At 38.8% G+C, this 21,302-nt stretch overlaps 3 protein-coding genes across 3 annotated transcripts; 1 reads left to right on the forward strand and 2 right to left on the reverse strand.

Annotated features, from left to right (window-relative positions):
- Positions 1-5,962: 5,962 nt before the first annotated feature.
- Positions 5,963-7,314, reverse strand: LOC126607861 (uncharacterized). Its single transcript, XM_050275565.1, has 2 exons — positions 7,201-7,314; positions 5,963-6,757 (listed from the first exon to the last, which is right to left on the reverse strand). Exons 1-2 carry the CDS (start codon positions 7,312-7,314, stop codon positions 5,963-5,965), a joined length of 909 nt encoding a protein of 302 aa, XP_050131522.1.
- A 6,177-nt stretch (positions 7,315-13,491) lies between these two features.
- LOC126607998 (abscisic stress-ripening protein 1-like) lies at positions 13,492-14,998 on the forward strand. The gene has a single exon (XM_050275735.1). The coding sequence runs from the start codon at positions 13,749-13,751 to the stop codon at positions 14,223-14,225; it is 477 nt and encodes a 158-aa protein (XP_050131692.1). The 5' UTR covers positions 13,492-13,748; the 3' UTR covers positions 14,226-14,998.
- A 4,262-nt stretch (positions 14,999-19,260) lies between these two features.
- LOC126607997 (ethylene-responsive transcription factor ESR1-like) lies at positions 19,261-20,862 on the reverse strand. The gene has a single exon (XM_050275734.1). It carries the CDS (start codon positions 20,830-20,832, stop codon positions 19,540-19,542), a length of 1,293 nt encoding a protein of 430 aa, XP_050131691.1. The 5' UTR covers positions 20,833-20,862; the 3' UTR covers positions 19,261-19,539.
- Positions 20,863-21,302: the final 440 nt, after the last annotated feature.

Here is a 21,302-nt window from a genome sequence, read left to right on the forward strand (position 1 = left end):
GATTCAACGTTCACAAATTAAGAGGGAGTGTATGAAGTAAAAAAGGATGTATGGATAGCACACGCCTTGATGAGATAATATGGGATTATGGATTCATTGAATTGTAAGTGCGTAACATTAAAGACAAAATAACAAATAAGGGTGTGCGGAAAGAGAAAAGAGTTCTGCATGTTAATCCAATACTCCTTTTAATGCTAAACATGATTAGGGCGATGGATTGGTAATATATTCTTGGGATACTTTGGATGCGGTCCTTAGTTCTTAACACTCTTTGACTAAAACCTTAATGATATTCAAAGTTTGATCAAAATCCCTTAACTTTGTACACCTCATTATATTACTATTACTATTTATATTTTTATAGTTTTTCCATTAATTGTTTGATATTTTATGAGATTTATAATCATATAAATTTAAAATCCTTGATTATAATACTATTAGAAACGGCTACAATAAAAAAAATTCAAACATTTTGATTGAATAAATGGATAAAAACTATGTAACAATAAGAAATAATAAATGGCAAAAGAATGTATCCAGAGTGTTAAAAAAAATTGGTACATTTTACAAGAAAAAAATTGGTACATTAATAAAGAAGAATGGGTATAAATTAAAACTAAAAAATTATGAGTACAAATGAAATTTAAAAAAAATATGGGCACAAAAAGAAATTAATACATGGGTATAAATTAAAACTAAAAAGAAAATACTACAAATTAAAAAAAAAGTTGCAAATTAAAAGTGGGTACAAAACTACAAACTAAAAATATAAATATATGATACAAAGTTTAGCCATAAAACATAAATATACTATACGTAATTTTTCTATCATTGATTAATTATATAATGTCACGTGAAGGTAAACACATGGGCACAAATACAAAAAAAAAAAAAAATATATATATATATATATATATATGTGGGTACAAATTAAAACTGAAAACGAAAATTGGTACAAATTAAAAAAGGTTTGCAAATTAAAAATGGGTACAAACTAAAAATAAAAATATATGATAAAAATAGCCATAAATATAAATATACTAATTGTAACATTTTTAACACTAAAGGAATATATTTAAAAATATTGTATTATTGAAATAATTAATGATGTTATTAATACTCAATGACCTTAATCAAAAATTGAAAAGAAATAAGATTTTAATCAATGAAGTAACAAAAAGAGGAATGAAAACCTAATTTCTCCTATATTCTTTGAATTCAATTTTAATGAGCATTATCCATGGCGTTGAGGTCCCCGAATATTGTATTGAGTTAGGTGTCTTAATCCCGAGGCCACAAGGTCGAAGTAGTGAGATTAAGTACAAGTAGGATAAGTAATCCTACGAAAATGCACATAATATGATCATGGAAGTGTGGTATTGATTATTTTCAACCAACGTTGTTGATTTTTAAGTACCATACATCAGATAGGATTCAAACAAGGAACCTTACATAACAACAACAATAACAATAACAACCATCAAGCTTTATTCCGCTAAGTAAGATTGGCTATATGAATTCTAAAACGCTATTGGACTTGTTTTTGCATCAAGTCTTCCGTTAGTACCAAGTACTCCATATCTTTTTTTTTTTTATTCTCTTTCCAAGTCTCCCTAGATCTTCCTCTACCCTTTGTCAAAGTCTTTGTCTCATAATCGCATCTTCTAACCGGAGTATATGTACGTCTTCTATTCACATGTTCATACTACCACCTTAACTAATTTTATCTTCAATTGAGACCACTCCCTACCTAAACCCTAGACTTTACATAAAGAGACAAAAACACAACTAATCCACTCCCACTACTTAATCCTACCCGCCAAACTAATCAATCCTAAAGAGGTTCCGCAGTTAAGATTTTAGTTGAAAGCGATGAGAGCGTACAAGTGCATAGCCACAGTAACTACGACTCATGAGACCTAAAACTTGATCCAAGAGAGCTTCCTCCAAACCTAATAAGGGTCATTCTCTAGTTGAATATTATTCTTCAAGTCCAATCCATCTAAATTTCCTTCTCTTATATCCGTTGATTTGGAATTTGAATGGAAGTTCCCAAAAGACAGTTTAGTGAAGTAGCTAATAACTCCCCTCTACTAATTAGTAGAGTCATTAGGAGCTCTAAGAAAGGTTATGTTGACATCTTTGTGGACGGCAACTGCATCTGTATGTAAATTCATCACTCAAGTCCTAAACCCTGGTCCAGCTTCTATTGATCTCAATTATTAACCATTATTAAAAGCACTAAACAGGTACATCAGTCAGTTTAAACACGTAGTAAGTGGAGGAGAAAGGCTCTTTAGCTATGCTTTAGTGGGGTGCATTCTCATGCATGTAGCCGTACAAGAAACACGATAAGCTCTTGCCCTATACACTTTCTTCATATCTAAGTGTGAAAATGTGAGCACAAATTCCCACATATGTGAGAGACCAATTAAGCATGCGAGGACTTGTAAGAGATTGAGTTACTATCTATATTGTCATTTGGTTTTGTAGTGGAACCTCAACTTTCTTCATGGTATCAAAACATGTTGGCTCACATGTGAAGCCCAACGGCTACACGTGCTTTACATCACTCCATTTGTATTGTTCACGTGTTGGGCTTGAAAATTCGTCATCCATGAGAGGGCATGTGAGAATGTGAGGACAAAGTTTGACGTTAGTGAGTACCAAATCATGTAAGGATTTATAAAAAATTGAGTTACTCTCCATATTACCAAACAACCCTTAAACTAGCTCAGTCATTTATCAAGTAATCCCAGTTTTGTTTTCCTATTTGATTTAATAATTTGTGCATACAAAATGTCCTAAGTAATATTACTGATTTTATTATTATAATAGTTTCAAACATCATAGTAGATAGAGTATTGAATTCTACAGTTCCGATTATAAGTCTAATCTATAGTAGATCACATACGTCATTTTGCTTACGTAGTGCAGGGTCTTGTTGCAAATGAAAATCATTTGTACATTGTAGGCGAGTAATTAGTCATTTACTCAAAGATTTGTACCACACTACTCAAGCATTCAACTTAAAGGTCTCGTTTGGTATACCATATATAAAACCGGATAGGACTATTAATACGGAGTCGGGTGTTTGGCACCTTCTCGTATTAAATTGGACCAGACTAATTTAATTTGATCCACTTATTTTACACAACATACACCCTCTTACTAAAACTGTCCAAAATGGACGTATTATTAGTCGGGTCTCTTTCCTTCTTTCTCGCACGAACTGGGCTCTCTCTCTTAAATTCCCTCGCCATCGCCCTTCTCTCCGTCTCCTTTTCTCGCCATATCTTCATCTTCACCAACCGGATTTGTTCTCCCTGTCACCTTCATTGTCTGATAGTTGGAGATGCTCACAGAGACCACTCGCACCACCACCGCACAAATTTGGAAAGATTTCATCTGGGTTTTGGAACCTTGACTGCGAAACGATGATAAGATTTGAAAATTCGAAAGGATTTCGTATGGGTTTTATGATTTTGCTTGTTTCCTCTTTTTTGTTTTTTGATAGCAATTTAGTTTCCTTAATTTCTGGTTTTTGAATTAGTTTCAGACACTATTCTAAAAATCTCCGCCTAGGCATTAGGGGGTTGGCCACTGCCCCGATTAATGCCTAGGCGTTTGAAAATTAAGAAATGGTGCTTAGACTTGCTGAGTCACCCGCCTAGACCGCTGAAGCACCCGCCTAGCCCTCCTAGACCTGCCTAGACACCTGCCTAGGTTTCAACTCACTTAGATAGAAAATAGAATACTTTCCTTTTGCATTTTATTGTTTCCAATAAATTGTAAGAGACTTTTTGAACACTTAAAAAAACAAATCTTAGATGTTTGCTCCTCATGTTTTCATTATGTTCCAATACTTCATAATATATATTGTGGATGCAAATTTCCGCATTTTTCTTCTTGGACAGAATTGCACCTACAAAACAATTAACCCCTTAGGTCAAGGCCAAGAGCCTCACGCGCCCACGATGAATGGGGGGTGCTTTGGCCGAAGAACCTCTAATGTCAAAGTTAGAATTTTGAGAGAAAAGTGTTTAGAGAATTTAGAGAATTTTGCAAGAGGATTCAACCTAGGTTTTTGGAGAAAATGGGGTGGTATTTGTAGGGGTGTGGCCAACCCATTTGGGAAAGATGGGAACCAGCCACATTTAGTGGTTTTTGGGGTGTAATTTACAATTAATTAGCTAATTAATAAATTAATATCAATTAATATAATTTAGGAGAAATAATTTAGGAGTTACCTTGTGAGGGAGATTTTGATGAGGATGGATGAAATATGTTTTGAATAAATACATATTTTGATTACTTTTTACCTTGATTGAGACATGATTGTCCGCTGCTTGCGCGTATAAGTTTCAGTGTGCCTTAAGGGTAATTTTGTCTTTTTACCCTAGAATCCATATGTCACCTCCATATTTTTCTCGATTATTTTTTGCTCCACAAATGCCCCCACACTTGCTGGGCTGCTCGCAGCAAAGGGCAGCAGGTGTAGAGATCTCAAACTTTGATGCAGATTCTCACTTAGACTTGGAATTAGATTCTTATAGGAAAGGGAAATAAATCACATCCAAAGCATATTGAAGCCTACCTTAAGTAGGAGATTAAATCAACTACGAAGGGCAATTATTTATCCCTACAAGAAAGAGAGAAAACTAGAAGATATTTGTTCCCCCTCCTCTAGCACTTTTATTTTCTTGCCCGTGCAAAAAACGGTCTTCCGTTGATTTCTTTGCCTTCTCTGCGCCTCTCCAATGTAAGAAAAACTTTATTCTCCTTGTCTTCTTCTTGGATGGTGCTGCCAAATGATAGCCGTTGAGGTGGTGCAGCACGTTGGCTGACAGGGGCCAGGAGTTGGCTTGGTATGGGCCAAGGAGAATGTGTGGCAAGGGTCATTTGCTTGTGCTACTCAGCTTGACTAAAGCCAAAGACTGGCTCAGCATGGGCCTAGGAAGTGACGTGGCATGGGCCATGGTTTGGGCTGCCAAGTTTGGGTTGTTTGCCAAACATGAAGACACTGCTGGAGTTTGATTTCTCAACTGCCGTAGATGAATCAGTCAAGGATATAGGTACTAAAGATGAAATGTCGGATGAGCGAACTGTTAAGTACAAAGTGGTTGTTGCCTCTTGACCATTTGTTGCTTAGTTGGTCGTCAAGCATTCGATCTTTTAAGCTATGTGGTCTTCTCGTACTAGAGAGCTTACCCAAATGGGTGTTGGGAAATTGGTTTATCCTCCTGCGCTAGAGAGCTTACCCAGATAGGTGTCGGAGAATTAGTTTATCCTCTCGCACTGGAGAGCAATAAGTTTACCCCCTGGCACTAAAAAACAATTAGTTTACCCTCTCGCATTGGAGAGTAATTAGTTTATCCTCTTGCACTGAAGAGCATACTCATATGGGTGTCAGGGAATTGGTTTACCCTATCGCACTAGAGAACAAACCTATATAGATGTCGAGGAATTGGTTTACCCTCTCGCACTGGAAAACAGACCCATATGGATGTTTGGGAATTGGTTTACCCTTTCGTACTGAAGAGCAATTAGTTTATCATCTTGCACTGGAGAGCATACCCATATAGGTGTCAGAGAATTGGTTTACCCTCTTGCACTAGAGAGCAAACCCAGATAGGGGTTTGAGCAGTTGTTGTAAACAACAGTTGAGCCAGGCGTATGAATAACTTTTTGAATCTTCATTGAGAATAAAGAAATGAATCAATTATGCTAGAAGGTAGAAACTGCATAACAAACTGGATAATCATTGACTTGCGAGGCCTTGTTCGTCGAGCTGCTTAAGACTTCAAACTTATTTGGAGAAACTTTAATGGGGTTCTACTTCCCTTATTTGTGCAGGCTGTATTGTTGACTTGTCAAGATACTTGTCACACCGACCCTCATTTGTCAGCTTCTTAAGGTACTGCTTCCACTTTAGGCAACCGTTGGTAGTGTGGCCCGGTCTTTAATGGAATGCGCAATACTTTGTATGATCCAGCCTGGTAAGATCACCTTTCATGAGTGGCGGCAGCCCGAACCAAGGTTCGTTCTTGAGCTTGAGGAGAATTTGGCCGATTGGAACTATGAACTTGGTGAATGTTTTGGGCGTTGATTCTTCTCTAGTCGGGGAACGTTCCATGCACTTCTTTTCTGACTCATTTTTGTTAGACTGTTTAGCCTCGTTCTGTAGTGCGTGTTTTTCCACCAAAGCATACGAAGCTGTTAGAGTCAGTTTTTCTCCCATGATCAATTTTCTATATAAATGGTGTTTGGTGAGATGCCCATTTTTGAATGTTGACGTTGCTATGTCCTCGTTACAGCCAACAATCTTGGCCTTCTCCGCTTTGAACCTCTTGACATAGTCGCGAATTGTCGCCCAAGGGTCTTTTATGATGCTGAAGAGATAGTCGGATGTCCTTTTGATTGAGCGGTTAGACGAATACTCCTTAATGAGAACTAAGGAAAGTTTGTTGAAACTCCGGATTGATTGTGGTAGTAGGGTGTGAAACCAGTCTTGCGCCTCGCCTTGTAGAGTTGTGGTAAAATTTTGGCACATAAGCGCGTCGTATTTCCTAAAGAGGATCATGGTACTGCAGTAGTGATTGAGATGTCGATTCGGATATTTGTCTCCCTTATACGGAGTGAAGTGAGGCATAATGAACCCGCAAGGTGGATCTGTCCGCTCGATCTCATCAGTGAATGGTGACATGTCTATGTTGGTCATGTCTTGTCGAATCGCATCGTCAGCAGCCTTGTTGCACTGGAAATTGTACAATCGTTCAATTAGAAGCCTCTCAACTTCTTATTGAATTTGCCTCTGCTAGGGCAGTGGAACTTTTAACTGCCCCCGATCGTGACCTATTGCTCTAGGATGTTCTTCTTTATGCTCGACTCATCTATTTCATAGCTGCGATGCATATAGCACATTCCTGGAAAGCAATTAAGCTATTTGCTGGCTGCCAATTGAACTTGAGTCTGATTGAGTGACTACTTCTCTTCATCCGTTGTGCTGCCTACTTCAATGTGAGGTGGAAAATGCTCATTGCGAGCCTAGTTGTGAATGAACACTTCACCTTAATGAACACTTCACCTGGAAGCTTGTCCATGTTGATAATCGGAGTGTGGCCTCAACCGTGAAAGTATACTCATCTGTGGGCTTGATCGGGAGTGCACACTCTTCCGCGCGTTAAGATGAGAGTATACATTATCTCGATGACCCAAGCGAGAGCATAAACTGTTAGAACGCTCGGATCGTGGCTGGTTGAGGGGCTGCTTACCGGGACTCTGCTGGAGAAGTTCGTCATATGCCCTTGTCATGCTTCGGGACACCTCATCTAGGGCACATTACATCTTGGTGCGTTGTAAAATCTGATTCACCAAGGTCGTCTACTGTGCGAGGGCGCTTGTCAATTTTATGACTTGTTGAGACAAGTGTGGTTCGTCATTCGAGTTGCAAGAGCTTTGACGGTATGAGTGTCCTTGAGTAGGGGAAGTGTAATGAACTCCGGGATCGAGATCACCAAGTGAGCCACGGGAGCGGGTTAGGCCGCAGAAGTGGGTCGTGCCACGTGTGGGGCGAATAGGCGCGATGCGACGTTGGGAGCGCATTAGATATGGCCTGAGGGAATGGTCAGAGTGGCTTAGGCGTGCGATGCGTCTTGGGCAGCAATTTGGGCCTGCTCGTACTGGGCTTGGCTCAGCTGCCTTGCGGCGTGGGTTACAGATTGGGCTGCCTACTGAGCTACTTGCGCAGCTGCTGCCAGTGCCTTGGCCTAGGCCTGGTCTTGGGTTTGGGCTGACGTAATGGCAGCGCATAAGGCCATAGTATGTTGCCATAGAGCTGGCCCACTTCCCACTACCACGGTGGTCCCCATGGCTGCCATAGTGGTGGTGTTCCGTGGTGGCAAAGTTGTTCCTCTTGCCGTCGCGTTGAGCCTTGTAGATCGTCGTGGTGGGGCTACATCGCAATCTCCATCACTTGATCTGAATCTTTGAACGTAAGAAGTTTCGTTCGTTATGGTTTCCAAATTTCTTATCATTGTATTTTTCTTTTACGTTTATTCAAATAATTTTATAAAAAATTCTAGGAAGTAGAACGTACGAAAAATCTACAAACGAACGAGAAATTATAAACGTTGAATGCGAGAGTCTTCTTCGAGAGTGTGAATCAAACTCTCAATGAAAGCACCAATTTGTGGATGTAAATTTCCGCATTCTTCTTCTTGGACAGAATTGCACCTACAAAACAATTAACACTTTAGGTCAAGGTCAAGAGCCTCACGCGCCCATGATGAATGGGGGGATTTGGAACCTCCGATGCCAAAGTTAGAATTTTGAGGGAAAAGTGTTTGGAGAATTTAGAGAATTTTGCAAGAGGATTCAACGTAGGTTTTTGGAGAAAATTGGGTGGTATTTATAGGGGTGTGGCCGGCCCCTTTGGGAGAGATGGAACTGGCCACATTTAGTGGTTTTTTTGGTGTAATTTACAATTAATTAGGTAATTAATAATTAATATCAATTAATTAGCTAATTAATATAATTTAAGAGAAATAATTTGGGACTTACCTTGTGAGGGAGATTTTGATGATGATGGATGAAATAGGTCTTGAATAAATACCTATTTTGATCACTTTTGACCTTGATTAAGCCATGATTGTCTGCTACTTATGCGTAGAAGTTTCGGTTTGCCTTAAGAGTAATTTTATCTTTTTTACACTAAAATCCACGTGTTGCCTCCATACTTTTCTCGATTATTTTTTGTTCCACATATATGTCATTCTATTTTTTTAGTTTATGATGAAATTATATATATTTTAAGTATAAACAGACACTTATTTATACAAAATACAATAGATTCCGCCTAGGCTTTGCCTAGCCGCCTAAGCGCTAGGCCTCAGCCCGCCGCCTGATTAGCATCTAGCATCTTTTAGAACCTTGGTTTCAGATGTATTAGGAGATGCTACGGTGCATTTCAACCCTCTTTGGGCCAAGAATTGGTTAGGGAGTAAGGGTGTTTGGAGAGGGTGGTGCGGCAGAGAGATCTGGAGAATGGGTGATTTCAATTTTTTTTACTTTTCTTTAAATAATTTGATTTAAATGGAGGACAAGTAGGAAATGCAATATCGAAGTTCAAAATGACAAAAGGCTTCTTTTTTTTCTTTTTTTATATTTGATCCACTTTGTGGTTGTGAATATTATTAAAGGAAAACTAATGAAAAAGGCTTGAAAACTTTGAGTTTTAATGATAAGGACAAAATAAAGGGTAAAGTGAATAGTACCAGGATTGACTTTTTAGTGTAAAAATGTGGTTTTTCGTTAAAGTGAATAGTACCAGGTGCTTTTCGTTAAAGTTCCCTATTATTAATTGTAAAAACAATTTTTTTTCCATTAATCAGGAATTTTTATCTTAAAAGTAATAATACTTGAATTCCTCTTATCCGATATAGTACCAAACACAGTATAAATAATACGGTCATTAGTCTGATACTACACCAAACACCCGACTAATTTAGTCAGTACTATCCGACAACTATTTATCTTATCTGACTGAAATAGTCAGTATAATCCAAGCTGTCAAACAATGTCAAAGTTAAAGTTGATAGGACAAATAAATTAACTATTCCTAATTAAAGTCAAAGTTTCTAATTAAATAGAATCCCCTTGCATGTGGTTCAGTATAATAGTGGATATAATGTTAGGTTTCTACCGATGCGCCTAGGGTTTGAAAATCTCCTCTCCTTAATTAATGTAATAGGTTGGACATTTTTACCAATGCGTTCATGATTCGAAAATCTTCTCTCCTTAATTAATGTACCCTTCCTTCCTCTTAATAACAGTAAAAAATTTATTTATAAATAAATAAAAATAATAATATAAAAAAAAGCCTGCCCATTGCAAGTTGTAATAGGAAGGGTCTTTGATTCGTATGGTTAGAGGAACAAGTTGTACACTTATTATTACCCTTGATATCCACAACCTCTCTTAGTCATGATACATACTAGTTCTCTTATGTTAGAGGATTTTCACCTATTTTGATAGATTAGCATCAAGGAGTGGAGAGATTTTTGTGTGAGGAATTCGGAGGTGGTGGATCATGAAAGTGGTTTGAGAGGGAGTGGAATTAATTTAGAATAGGTCGCTAGGATTGTGCCACATGTTCAATTTTACTTTTGATGAATAATGGTTTTGGTGTTTGTTTCTAGATTAAGAAATATTTTTGGAGACACGAGACAAATTTAACTCATAGCTTTACTATCACAGAAGATGAATTTTTGCATTTTCACTTGGCGTGTTAGGAAATATTTTTAATTGTTTCCTCTTGATATTTTTTTTTCCTAGTTTCTAACGATTTGTTTTTAATTTTTTTTCTTTCGAAATAAATTGTGACCATTGAATTAAAGTGATCATTGGAGTCAAAATGTTAGAACTCTCCCATGTTTCATAGAACCGCGTAATTTGCATTGTTGACCGTTGCTATGGGCTCACGTGCTACTTCACAAGAGATTTTTTAGTGTGTTCGGTTTGTGTGGCCCCACTTTTGTGATGGCTTTTTGTGTTCTTCCTTGAATTTGTCACAACCGATCCATTGTGATGAATTTGCATCGACGGTTTTTGTGTTTTGTGTTGTTTGTGGTGGCCATGTTGGTGATTTATTTGTTGTGCCTTACTCTCTCCAGATCAAGAATTTAGTCACTAGAGAAATGCACCCAGCGGCAACCTTTTTGCAATCGTGTTTTAACTTTTAATGAAATACCATTATTGTTTCGGATAAAAAAATGTTTAAAGAAAGTTGAGATTCTATCATAAAACTAATTGGCAATTTAGGAAGTAACCCAACTTACTTATCAACCTATACAAGATAATTTCTCTCATTAATATGTGATCCATTCTTAACACGCCCTATCATATTTGGTGAATTTTCAAGCTTTACATGTGAACAATACAAAGGAGTGATGCGGAGCACGTGTGACCGTTGAGCTTCATACGTGTGATAATATGCTCTAATACCAAAAAAGCAGTTGGGTTCCACCATAAACCTAATTGGCAGGTAATATGAAGAGTAACTTATAAGCTCATGCAAGATCTCTTCTCCTATCAATATGAGATTCATTCTTAAATTTTGATAGGAAATTTTGAAAACTAACTAATTTATACCTCATATAGAATTATAACTATTAATTTAAATTTACAGTAATTATAACCAAAAGTTGATGTAAAAGTACAGATATACTCTTAGAATAGAAATTGAGAGATAAAAAGAAGGGAGTTTTAACGAAAAGCCCACGGTACTGTTCACTTTAATGAAAAACCATATTTTTACACTAAAAAGTCAAACATGGTATTATTCACTTTACCTTTTATTTTGTCCTTATCATTAAAACTCAAAGTTTTCAAGCTATTTTCATTAGTTTTCTTTAAAAAGAATAGAGCTTGAAAACAGATTAATAAAATTCAAATCAAATGTAAATTAAATTAAAAGTTGAAAAAATAAATACACGTAACCTAGCAGCTATCCTATCCCACTACTCAGTCCTCCACCGCCCGCCCACCCACCCCCGACCACCACACGTTGGCGGCTGCAGCCTTCTCTCACCACGTCACCCCCCACATTTGTGTGTACAGTAAACAATTCCTCCTCTAGCAATCTTATGTTTTGTTTTCAATTTTTTTATTTTCAAAGCTATGGGTTAATGGGTGTATGATCAATTTGAACTTTTTGGTTTTCATTAGTGTGATTGATTTTCACGGTTGATGTGGACTTGCGTTTTATTCGTTGCAGAACTTTTACCCACCACCAGATCTTGAACCAGGGTGGGGTGGGGAGGGCAGGCTCTTCCGGATTCGAAGCGCCACCTGCGGGGTAGTGGTGGTGAGGGTGGGCGAATTGACAATGGAAGGGGATTTAACTGGCCAGTTATTGAGATTAATTTTAATACAAAATTATAATGTATATTAAAGAGTATATTAATAATTTCATATTAACTTTTTATTATAATTATCGGAAATTGTTATTCGCACTCCAAAATTCTCAATCTACACTCTAAACTTTCTATATTTAGAAAGAAAAATACACTTATGAGAAGTGTATAATGAGATTTTTGAAGTACCAATAACACTTTCCTAATTATCATAAACTTAAAATGATGGTTATAATTCTATATGAGGTCTAAATTAGGCTATTTGTCCACATTTCCCACTTTTGATAGGAAGTTGAGAAAGAGTTGGGTACGCTATAGTTTTAGTTCCAAAAACGGAAACAGATAAAGGGTTAGGTATGCTATAGATCTATAAAGGGAGATTATATTCACACACCCTAAATTATTTTCCTCATATCTTTTTAACTTTTTAATATTCTTTTTAAAATTTTAATATTTTTTTATCAAGTGTTAGTGGTGTGTAGAAAATATTAAAAAATTAAAAGAATATAGAAGAAGTAATTTGGAATGTGTCAATATAATCTCTCCTCTATTAAAGGGAAAGATGAAGAGAAACGGGGAGGCAGATTGTCTGCCCTCCTGTTTGGGTGTCATTCTCATCCCCTCCTATTTGTACGGTCACGGTTAAGCCACGTCAACATTTTATATTCTTATTATTTTTTGTCTTATTATCTCTATAATATATATATATATATATATATATATATATAATGTTGACGTAGCTTAACTGTGACCGCACAAAATATGAAGGGATGGGAAGGGCACCCAAACAGGAGAGCAGACAATCTGCCTCCGAGAAAAGGGCTTGCATTATTTTTTGCAAGCATTAAACTCTTGATACAAAATTAAAATGCTAGGGCTAGGAGGACCACATATCTTGTGCATGCTACCTTAGTCATGTGCTTAAACAACGGAGTAGGATTATCTCCTGTTTATACCATATTTAGGGCCTCGTATTTAGACCTCGTATAAATACTCGGGGAACTTAAATGTAATTGTGTAATAAAAGAAGGGGTAAATATGTAAAAAGGGGAGAAGCCCTTATTCTATAAAAGGGCATCCTCACCCACACAAACTCTAAATCTCTCCTATCTAGAGCAAAGCTCTCACACTCTCTCCCTCACAAATACTCTCAAATAAATACATAATCAATGTAGACGTAGCCCAAACCTTGGGGTGAACCACGATACATCTTGTGTCATTTATGTTACTTGCAGATTCACGGTCAGATTTACGTTGTTCCAAGACCTCCGATTTTGTGCATCAACATTTGGCGCCATCTGTGGGAAACGACACGAAAAGCTATGTCGGTTCTCTTTCATTTTTTTCATCTCACCATTGTGAAAACTTCACGATCTTCACCGTGAATCTACAGATAAATCAGATGCTGACCGACTTTAATCTCTCATTAACAACCACAGATCCAACATCAACGACTCAGGTTGCTTCTGATTGGGACCCACCAGTCACCAACCATTCTGATAATCCCAACAAGCCAAACTTTGGCATATCATCATGCATCCTACCAAGTTGTATAGTCCGGACCACACCATCACAACCCACGTTACAAATCCTCATCCTCATCATAACCATTATGTTTTCCGCATAATATCCAAAAACCTATCATTTCTGAAGAGAAGCACCATCGCGGTCTCTTCCACCACCACAAGGATGAAGACAAACCCTCAGACTACCCTCAGTCTGGCTACTCATATGAAGGACGTCCCGGTGGCCTCGGTGGTGGTTACGGTGACACCAATGATTATTCTGGTGAAGAACGTACAAGCGGCCTAGGTGGTGGCTACGACGACACAAATGCTTATTCTGAGTGAAGGACGTACCGGCGGCCTAGGTGGTGGCTACGGCGACACCAATGCTTATTCTGGTGAAGGACGTCCCGGCGGCTATGGTGGCTATAACGAGACCACTACTTACTCTGAGGAAAGAGTTGAAAAACCCGACGGTGGCCGGTACAGTGAGACCACGGCGGCATATGGCAGCACCACCACTCATGAATCTGAACTTGATTACAAGAATGAGGATGAGCACCACAAGCATCTCAAGCACCTCGGTAAAGTCGGTGTGGCTGCTGCCGGCACTTTTGCCTTGCATGAGAAGCACAATGAAAAGAAAGACCCAGAGCATGCCTACAGGCACAAGATAGAAAAGAAGATTGTTGCAGCAGCTGCAGTTGGTTCGGGTGGATTTGCCTTCCATGAGCATCATGAGAAGAAAGAGACAAAGGAAGAAGAGGAAGAAGCTCATGGAAAGAAGAAGCATCACCACTTCTAGATCTATGTGGATTGTGGAACATCATCTTTTGAATACATATGCAATGTTGTGTTTTTACTAGTTATCATGTGGTGTGATCACATGCCAACCCCATCGCCACTATCCAATATTCAGCAGGCAATCTCATCCTCATCTGTCGACACAAACGAGGGCTACCGAGTGAGGTCTGGTGCTGAAGACGGACGAAAAGACCAGGAAGACCCTCATCGGCGTCTGTGCTCACAACGATGAACTCGAGAATACCGCCTCAATTTGATGTCCCGCATGCGCCAGGACAATTATGGCTCTGATTTTGTCAACTACAGCTTGATCATTCAGTCCATTACCCGCTCCAACAAGATTGATTCTCCAATCACGCTCAAACTCTACAGGGAGACTGAGTCCGAGAGCATTGAGATTGATGACCAGCTCTTCTATCGTGCCGTTAAGATGTTAGAGGTTACTGACGTGGTTTCTATCGCCGCTGCTCTTGCCAATGCTTCTATCGTGACGTGGCAGGCGAAACAGTCGCTCCTCAATCGAGCCGTTAAGATGTTCGAGGTTACTGACAAGCACCAAGTCTATCCTGTCTCAGCTACTTTGGTTCAACAAGTTTCTGGAAAGTAAAGGTGATACAATTCCCACTTCCAGATAGCCTTAACATGGCTAGCAGAAGATAAGACTTTATTGTTTTCTTTATGATTATTCCTCAATTGTTTTATGAATGGTGTTCCACTTTCCCCAAAAACCAACGGGAAAAGCCACGGGAATAAGAAGATAAGAGTCCCACAACAGCACTAGTATTGCAAAGCGTCTGATTTTCTAACAGTAACGTGGAGCTTGCCGTGCTCAGTATTAAAAAAAATGAAAAACAGCAAAGAAGATGCCCCTATTTTCTGAGAAAGCAAAAGGGAAAAGAGAAAAGCAAAAGAGAAAGCAAAAGCAAGGAATAAACACCCCACCAGAATGATGTGGTTTACTTTCCTTATTTTTTAAATGATGTAATTTATTTTTCGTATCTTTCGGAGATATCTGTATAAACCCTATCAAAGGGTAATATGTATAAACCCCATCAGAGGGTAATTAAAAAAATTAAAAAATTAAAAAAAACGGAAAAGCCCAAAATAAATGGGCTGGCATGTTGTGGAGGGCGAAGGCCCATAAGCCGAAATAGCACCAACCAGGTCATCAAAAGTACGCCCAGTACTCCACAATTATTTGACAACCTGCCGCTATTACCACCAACCAGGTGATCAAAAGTACGCCTAGTGCTCCACAATTATTCGGCAACCTGCCGCTATTACCACCAACCAGGTGATGAAATGTACAACCCGTACTCTAATATCATTTGGCAACTAGCCATTCATGCCACCAACCAGGTGATGAAATGTACAACCCGTACTCCCCTTCATGCCACCAACCAGGTGATCAAAAGTACGCCCAGTACTCAAAAATTATACATGAGTATTACTCATGTCATTCATACATAAACATTCATGAGCATCACTCATGACAAACATACATAAACATTCATGACCATCATTCTTGTCAACATTCATGAGCATCACTCATGTTAATCAACATAAACATTCATGAGCATCACTCATGTTAATCAACATAAACATTCATGAGTATCACTCATGTCAATCAACGTCAAAAGCTTCATTTACAGAGCTCTAGCTTCAAAAGCTTCATTTACAATAGTTGTAGCTTCAAAAGCTTCATTTACAGAGCTCCAGCTTCAAAGCTTCATTTGCAAAGCTTCAGTGCAAGGTATACAAATACCGCCTCCGAACAACCACCACTTCGGCCCATACATGGATTCAATTTGAAGTCTCCAGCCAACATACTCTATTGATCGAAGACTTGGGGGACTACATTATGTACCATATATTGAGCCTCAACTGGGCCTCATGAAAAATACTTGGGGGACTTAGCCCATTACTTATGTATTAAGGAGCGAGCCCTTATTCTATAAAAGGGACTCCCTCACTTTCATTAGAGAGCACCCATTATTCATGTACGAGGAGCGAACCCTTATCTTATAAAAGGGACTCCCTCACCATCATTAGAGAGCAACGCCGCCAGCTGAGCAACCGCCTCGCCGTGAGCATCACTCCTAACCCATCACTTATGTATTGAGGAGCGAACCCTTATTCTATAAAAGGGACTCCCTCACCACCATTAGAGAGCATCGCCGTCTACTGAGCAACCGCCTCACCGCGAGCATCAACTCTAGCCCATCATTTATGTATTGAGGAACGAGCCCTTATTCTATAAAAGGGACTCTCTCACCATCATTAGACTCTAACCCATCATCCATGTATTGAGGAGTGAGCCCTTATTCTATAAAAGGGACTCCCTCACCTTCAAACGCCACAAGCCGAGCCAACCAAGGCAACATAAGCCACGAGCCGAGCAGCCTCGCAACGCGTGCTACTTCTAGTTGAGCATCATTTCAGATTGAGCACCGACTCATATCGAGCATCAATTCAAGACAACATCTAGTTACTTCGGCCCACACATGGACTGAATTTCAAGTCTCCAGCCAAAAGACTCTCTTGACTGAAGATTTGGGGGACTACTGTTTATACCATATTTAGGGCCTCGTATTTAGACCTCGTATAAATACTCGGGGGACTTAAATGTAATTATGTAATAAAGGAAGGGGCAAATATGTAAAAAGGGGAGGAGTCCTTATTCTATAAAAAGACCTCCTCACCCTCACAAACTCTAAGTCTCTCCTATCTAGAGTAAAGCTCTCACACTCTATCCCTCATAAATACTCTCAAATAAATACATAATCAGTGTGGACGTAGGCCAAACCTTGGGGTGAACCACGATACATCTTGTGTCATTTACGTTACTTGCAGATTCACGGTCGGATTTATGTTGTTCCAAGACCTCCGGTTTTGTGCATCAACATCTCCCTTCTTTTTTCCCCTTCACTTCCCTCCCCTCCTATTTGAACAGTCACGGTTATGCTACGTCAACATCTTATATTAATTTTTTATAACAAGAGAAAGACAAAATAAGAAAATGTAAAAGGAGAGGATGGGAGGGAATTGAAGGAGAAGGGGAAAGAATCCTAGTCCTTAAACAACACAGCAAGTACTGAAAACTTGGGCAGTGGTGATCGGTTCATCCCTAATTTAAAGTCGATTATGTTTGTGTCCTCTTTATGGGGTTTTACTTATGTACGCACTTACAATTGATGTTTTTTTAATCATCTGAAGACTATAAGTAAAATCGTTCATTTTTTTTATTATCATCTAAAGATCATATTTGCAATAAATATTCAATTTTGAGTTCTTTTCTTCATTCATACGCATAAAAACAAGTAAATGGTTCACATAATGATGTTATTTGTTACTAAAACCGTTAACACGTATGGATGACTAAACAATCTCCAAATCAAATGTTTTGTTTGCACATCTAATCTTTAGATGATGACAAAGAGAATGAACGGTTCCGATTACGATGCTTGGACAGTAAAGATTCGTTAATCGTAAGAGAGTGAGAGAGAGAGAGAGAGAGAGAGAGAGAGAGAGATTATCTCCTCTCTAACTCTATTCCTATCCTGCTCCCTCCTTTCCTCTCTCACTTTTCTTTTTGTCTTTCTTTCCTTATAAATAAATGAATACAAAATGTTATCGTGATTTAATCGCAATCGTTCAAATAGAAATTGACTAAAAAAATGGAAAATGGAACAAAAAAAATCCTACTTTAATTATAAATAGAAGAACACAAGTATTATCCTTTAAAATATTAATCAGGATCAATTTTTTGAAGGGTGTCCCACATGTCACCTGATGTTCGTAGGATCCCTTGATTCACTTTCATCAGGGAGGTGCCAAATACACGTTTCTAGGTTTGAAATAAAACCTAAGAAATTTAACAAACTCAAAAACATATAATTTGAATGAATTATATATTTCTTGTGTTTGCATGGATTTTTTTTTTTCTCTCTTTTTGGAGTTCGTGAAAATTGTTTTTAGGTTACTCGATGTCTCAATGAACTTCAAAAATGTGTGAGTAAACCAAATTAAAGACACTAGATGATATGCAGAAGAAATAAAAATGAGACGCGAAAATCATCTCTCCTAACACCCTTGGCCGATCTGGAATCGAAAGAGGCACGACTATTCTCTTGCCATCGGCCAGCATACTGAATACATAAAAAATTATAAGAATGTGAAGACAAAGTTTCATATCGGTAAGAAACGAAATAATGCAAAGGCTTATAAAAAGTTGAACTACTAGTAGAATCACAAGTTCCTTCATGGAATCAAAGTCCCACATCATTGGGGGATCAAACCACCATGCAAGTGCTTATAAGTAGTTAGGTTATTCCCTATATCGTCAACTGATCTTATGAATTTCAACTTTATTCATGGTATCAGATTAAATTGACCCACGTGTTAAACGCAAGATCCATAAGTGCTCCAAACCATTCAATTAGTATTGTCCATATGTTAGGCTTGAAAATCTATCACGTGAGGAGACTAATGAAAATGTAAGTATAAAGTTTCACATCGGTGAGGGATCTAACCATGCAAAAGATTATAACGAGTATTGATTTTAATATTAAAACTCCAACTTTCTCCAAAATCAAGAGGAAAGAAAAACTTTGTCCTGAAACAAACTTGTGCAACATTTTTATGCCATGCAAGGCAAATGCAACTCAATATTTTTTTTGTATACGAACAATTCGGACATTGGAGCAGGGAGAACTTGATTAAACTCATTCCAGCTAATGCAACTTCACTTTTAATTTTTTAGAAGCTAGCACTAGTTGCTTGTTGAGTTCAAGAATATTGGATACGGAGCTCATCTAATATTTAGGTATCGACAATTAGAGAGGAATTAAGATGGAACCGAAAAGTCGAATGATGGCCTTACAAGTTGCCAGATTTCCAAGGTCAAACCGTATCACTGTAAAGCCAACCAAACAATTATTATCACAGTTCAGATAAACAAAAGAAAAATTATAACGAGACAAATTTCCAAAACTAAAATGTAAATAATTAGAAACCCAGATTATGCATACAGTTATTTATATCGATTATGTAATCAAAATACGACAATTCAGATCTTTTTTTATCTTCCTTTCTGTTCCTCACGACTAACTAAAAACTAAAAACACAAACAGTTTCCGCCAACCTTCTTAAAAATAAAAATTAAAAGGCAGAAACCCTAAGTTCAAATGGGAAGAACAAGAGAAAGATTACATGCAAACTGGTTAGATCCATACCATTTTTTTTTCTTTTTATGTAGCTATCTTATAAAGCTACCTTACCATATGAGAACATTTTAGAGAAGCTAGGAATTATTATTAGTTCTGGACCCTGGCTGCGAACCCACCCATAAACTCAGGGTATTGAAACATGTTATCCATTCCCATGGAGTGATCTGCACCGCCGCCCATCTGGAAGTTGAATGGCACGTGATCGTTGTAGACCGGTACTGCCTGTGGCTGTGACACTTGCTGTTGGTTATGATCCATTAGTCCGTTAAGACTGTTTCCTTGCTGATGCTGCTGCGGCTGAGGCAGCGGCAGCAGCTCGTGGAAATTGTAACAAACATTTACCTGACTCTGATCATTTTTTGAGTACCCTCCGACTGTCCTCTTTGAAGACCCGTCAAAGCAAGCTGTTTGAATGGAACTTGAAGGATGGCCGTAGTCTTGAGTCGATATGGGATCGTCGTTTGATGATTTTTTGGTGGGTTTTGGGAAGAAGCGATGGATCACCTCCTCCAACAGCCCGGAATACGCCGGCTCCGTGGGGAAGAAGTCGGAGGAGTAGTCGTGTTGATCGTCGTGGGAGGTGGGTTTTGTGGGAGGAGGTGAAGTAATATCTATGAAGGGAAGAGTTGTAGTAGTAGAAGTAGGAGCAGTAGCCATGGAAGAAGATGAACCAATAGGAAAATAAGCACTTCCGGAGATGTTGGTTTCATGGTGTTGACCGTAAGAGGTGGTGTTGACCAAAGATGCTGAAGAAGAGCCGTTGATGTTGTACGGGAACTGGTTATTGTAAACGGGAGATGGGTTTGGTGAGGAATATTTCATGAAATTCTGGAGGAAGGGCATGTTGAAAGATGTTGCAGCAGGAGTGGGAGCGCCGCCGTAGCCGTCAGTCTGATTAGGAGATGGATACTGCGAAAACGGTACGGAATTCCAACTAGGAGAGTGGTTGGCGCCACCGTAGCCGTTACGGGTTTTAGCAGACGGCTGAGAGTGCTTGTGGAAGCTGAAATGAGGGAAAGGATGGTCAGCGACGACGTCGGTAGGCGGGGAAGAAGAGTAGACGAAGTTGGTCCGCGCCTTGACGCCGCGCATGGCACGAGCGGCGCAGTCGTAGGCGCAGGCGGCTTCCTCTGCCGTGTCGAAGGTCCCAAGCCAGCGTCGTTCTTTGGACTGCGGGTCTCTGATCTCCGCCGCGTAACGACCCCAAGGCCTGCGTCGCACGCCGCGGTATCTCATTGCGCCCGAGGCAGCGGCTGCCGCCGTGTCTCTCAGCGCGCGCTTGTTGGTGGCGGCGGTTGTTGACTTGCTTGGAGGGTCAGTGATCAAGTCGGGTTCGGATGCATGAGAGAACCCGTTCATTCTTCTAAACGCTTCTTCCATTTCCTTTTTGTGAGAGAGAAATGGGGTTCTGTAAACTTTTATGCGTTGGGTTTGTTGATGATGATGGGTTGGAAGAGCACCTGTGGGGGTATATTTATAGCCGGAGATCAAGTGAGGACCTGGAAACTGACTGATTTTAAATTCTCATTCCATTTTATGCATATAGAAACTTATATTATATTTATTGTGTATAGTTTTACCAATTATCATTTGACTCGGATACAGTAAATCATTACTCATGTTGGAGATAGAGAGACGAGAAGGAAAATAGAAGAGAAATTCAAGTGTGATTTCCTTCTTATTAAAGTAGAGGAGTATGATTTACTTTTAAAAAATATTCAACTATTGAGATATAAAATATTGGGAATTTTAACGAAAAACTTTTGGTACTGTTCACCTTAACGAAAAATCATATTTTTACACTAAAATGTTAATCTTAATATTATTCATTTTACCATTTATTTTATCCT

This window comes from Malus sylvestris, chromosome 16 (assembly GCF_916048215.2).
Source record: "Malus sylvestris chromosome 16, drMalSylv7.2, whole genome shotgun sequence".
Classification (NCBI taxonomy): domain Eukaryota; kingdom Viridiplantae; phylum Streptophyta; class Magnoliopsida; order Rosales; family Rosaceae; genus Malus; species Malus sylvestris.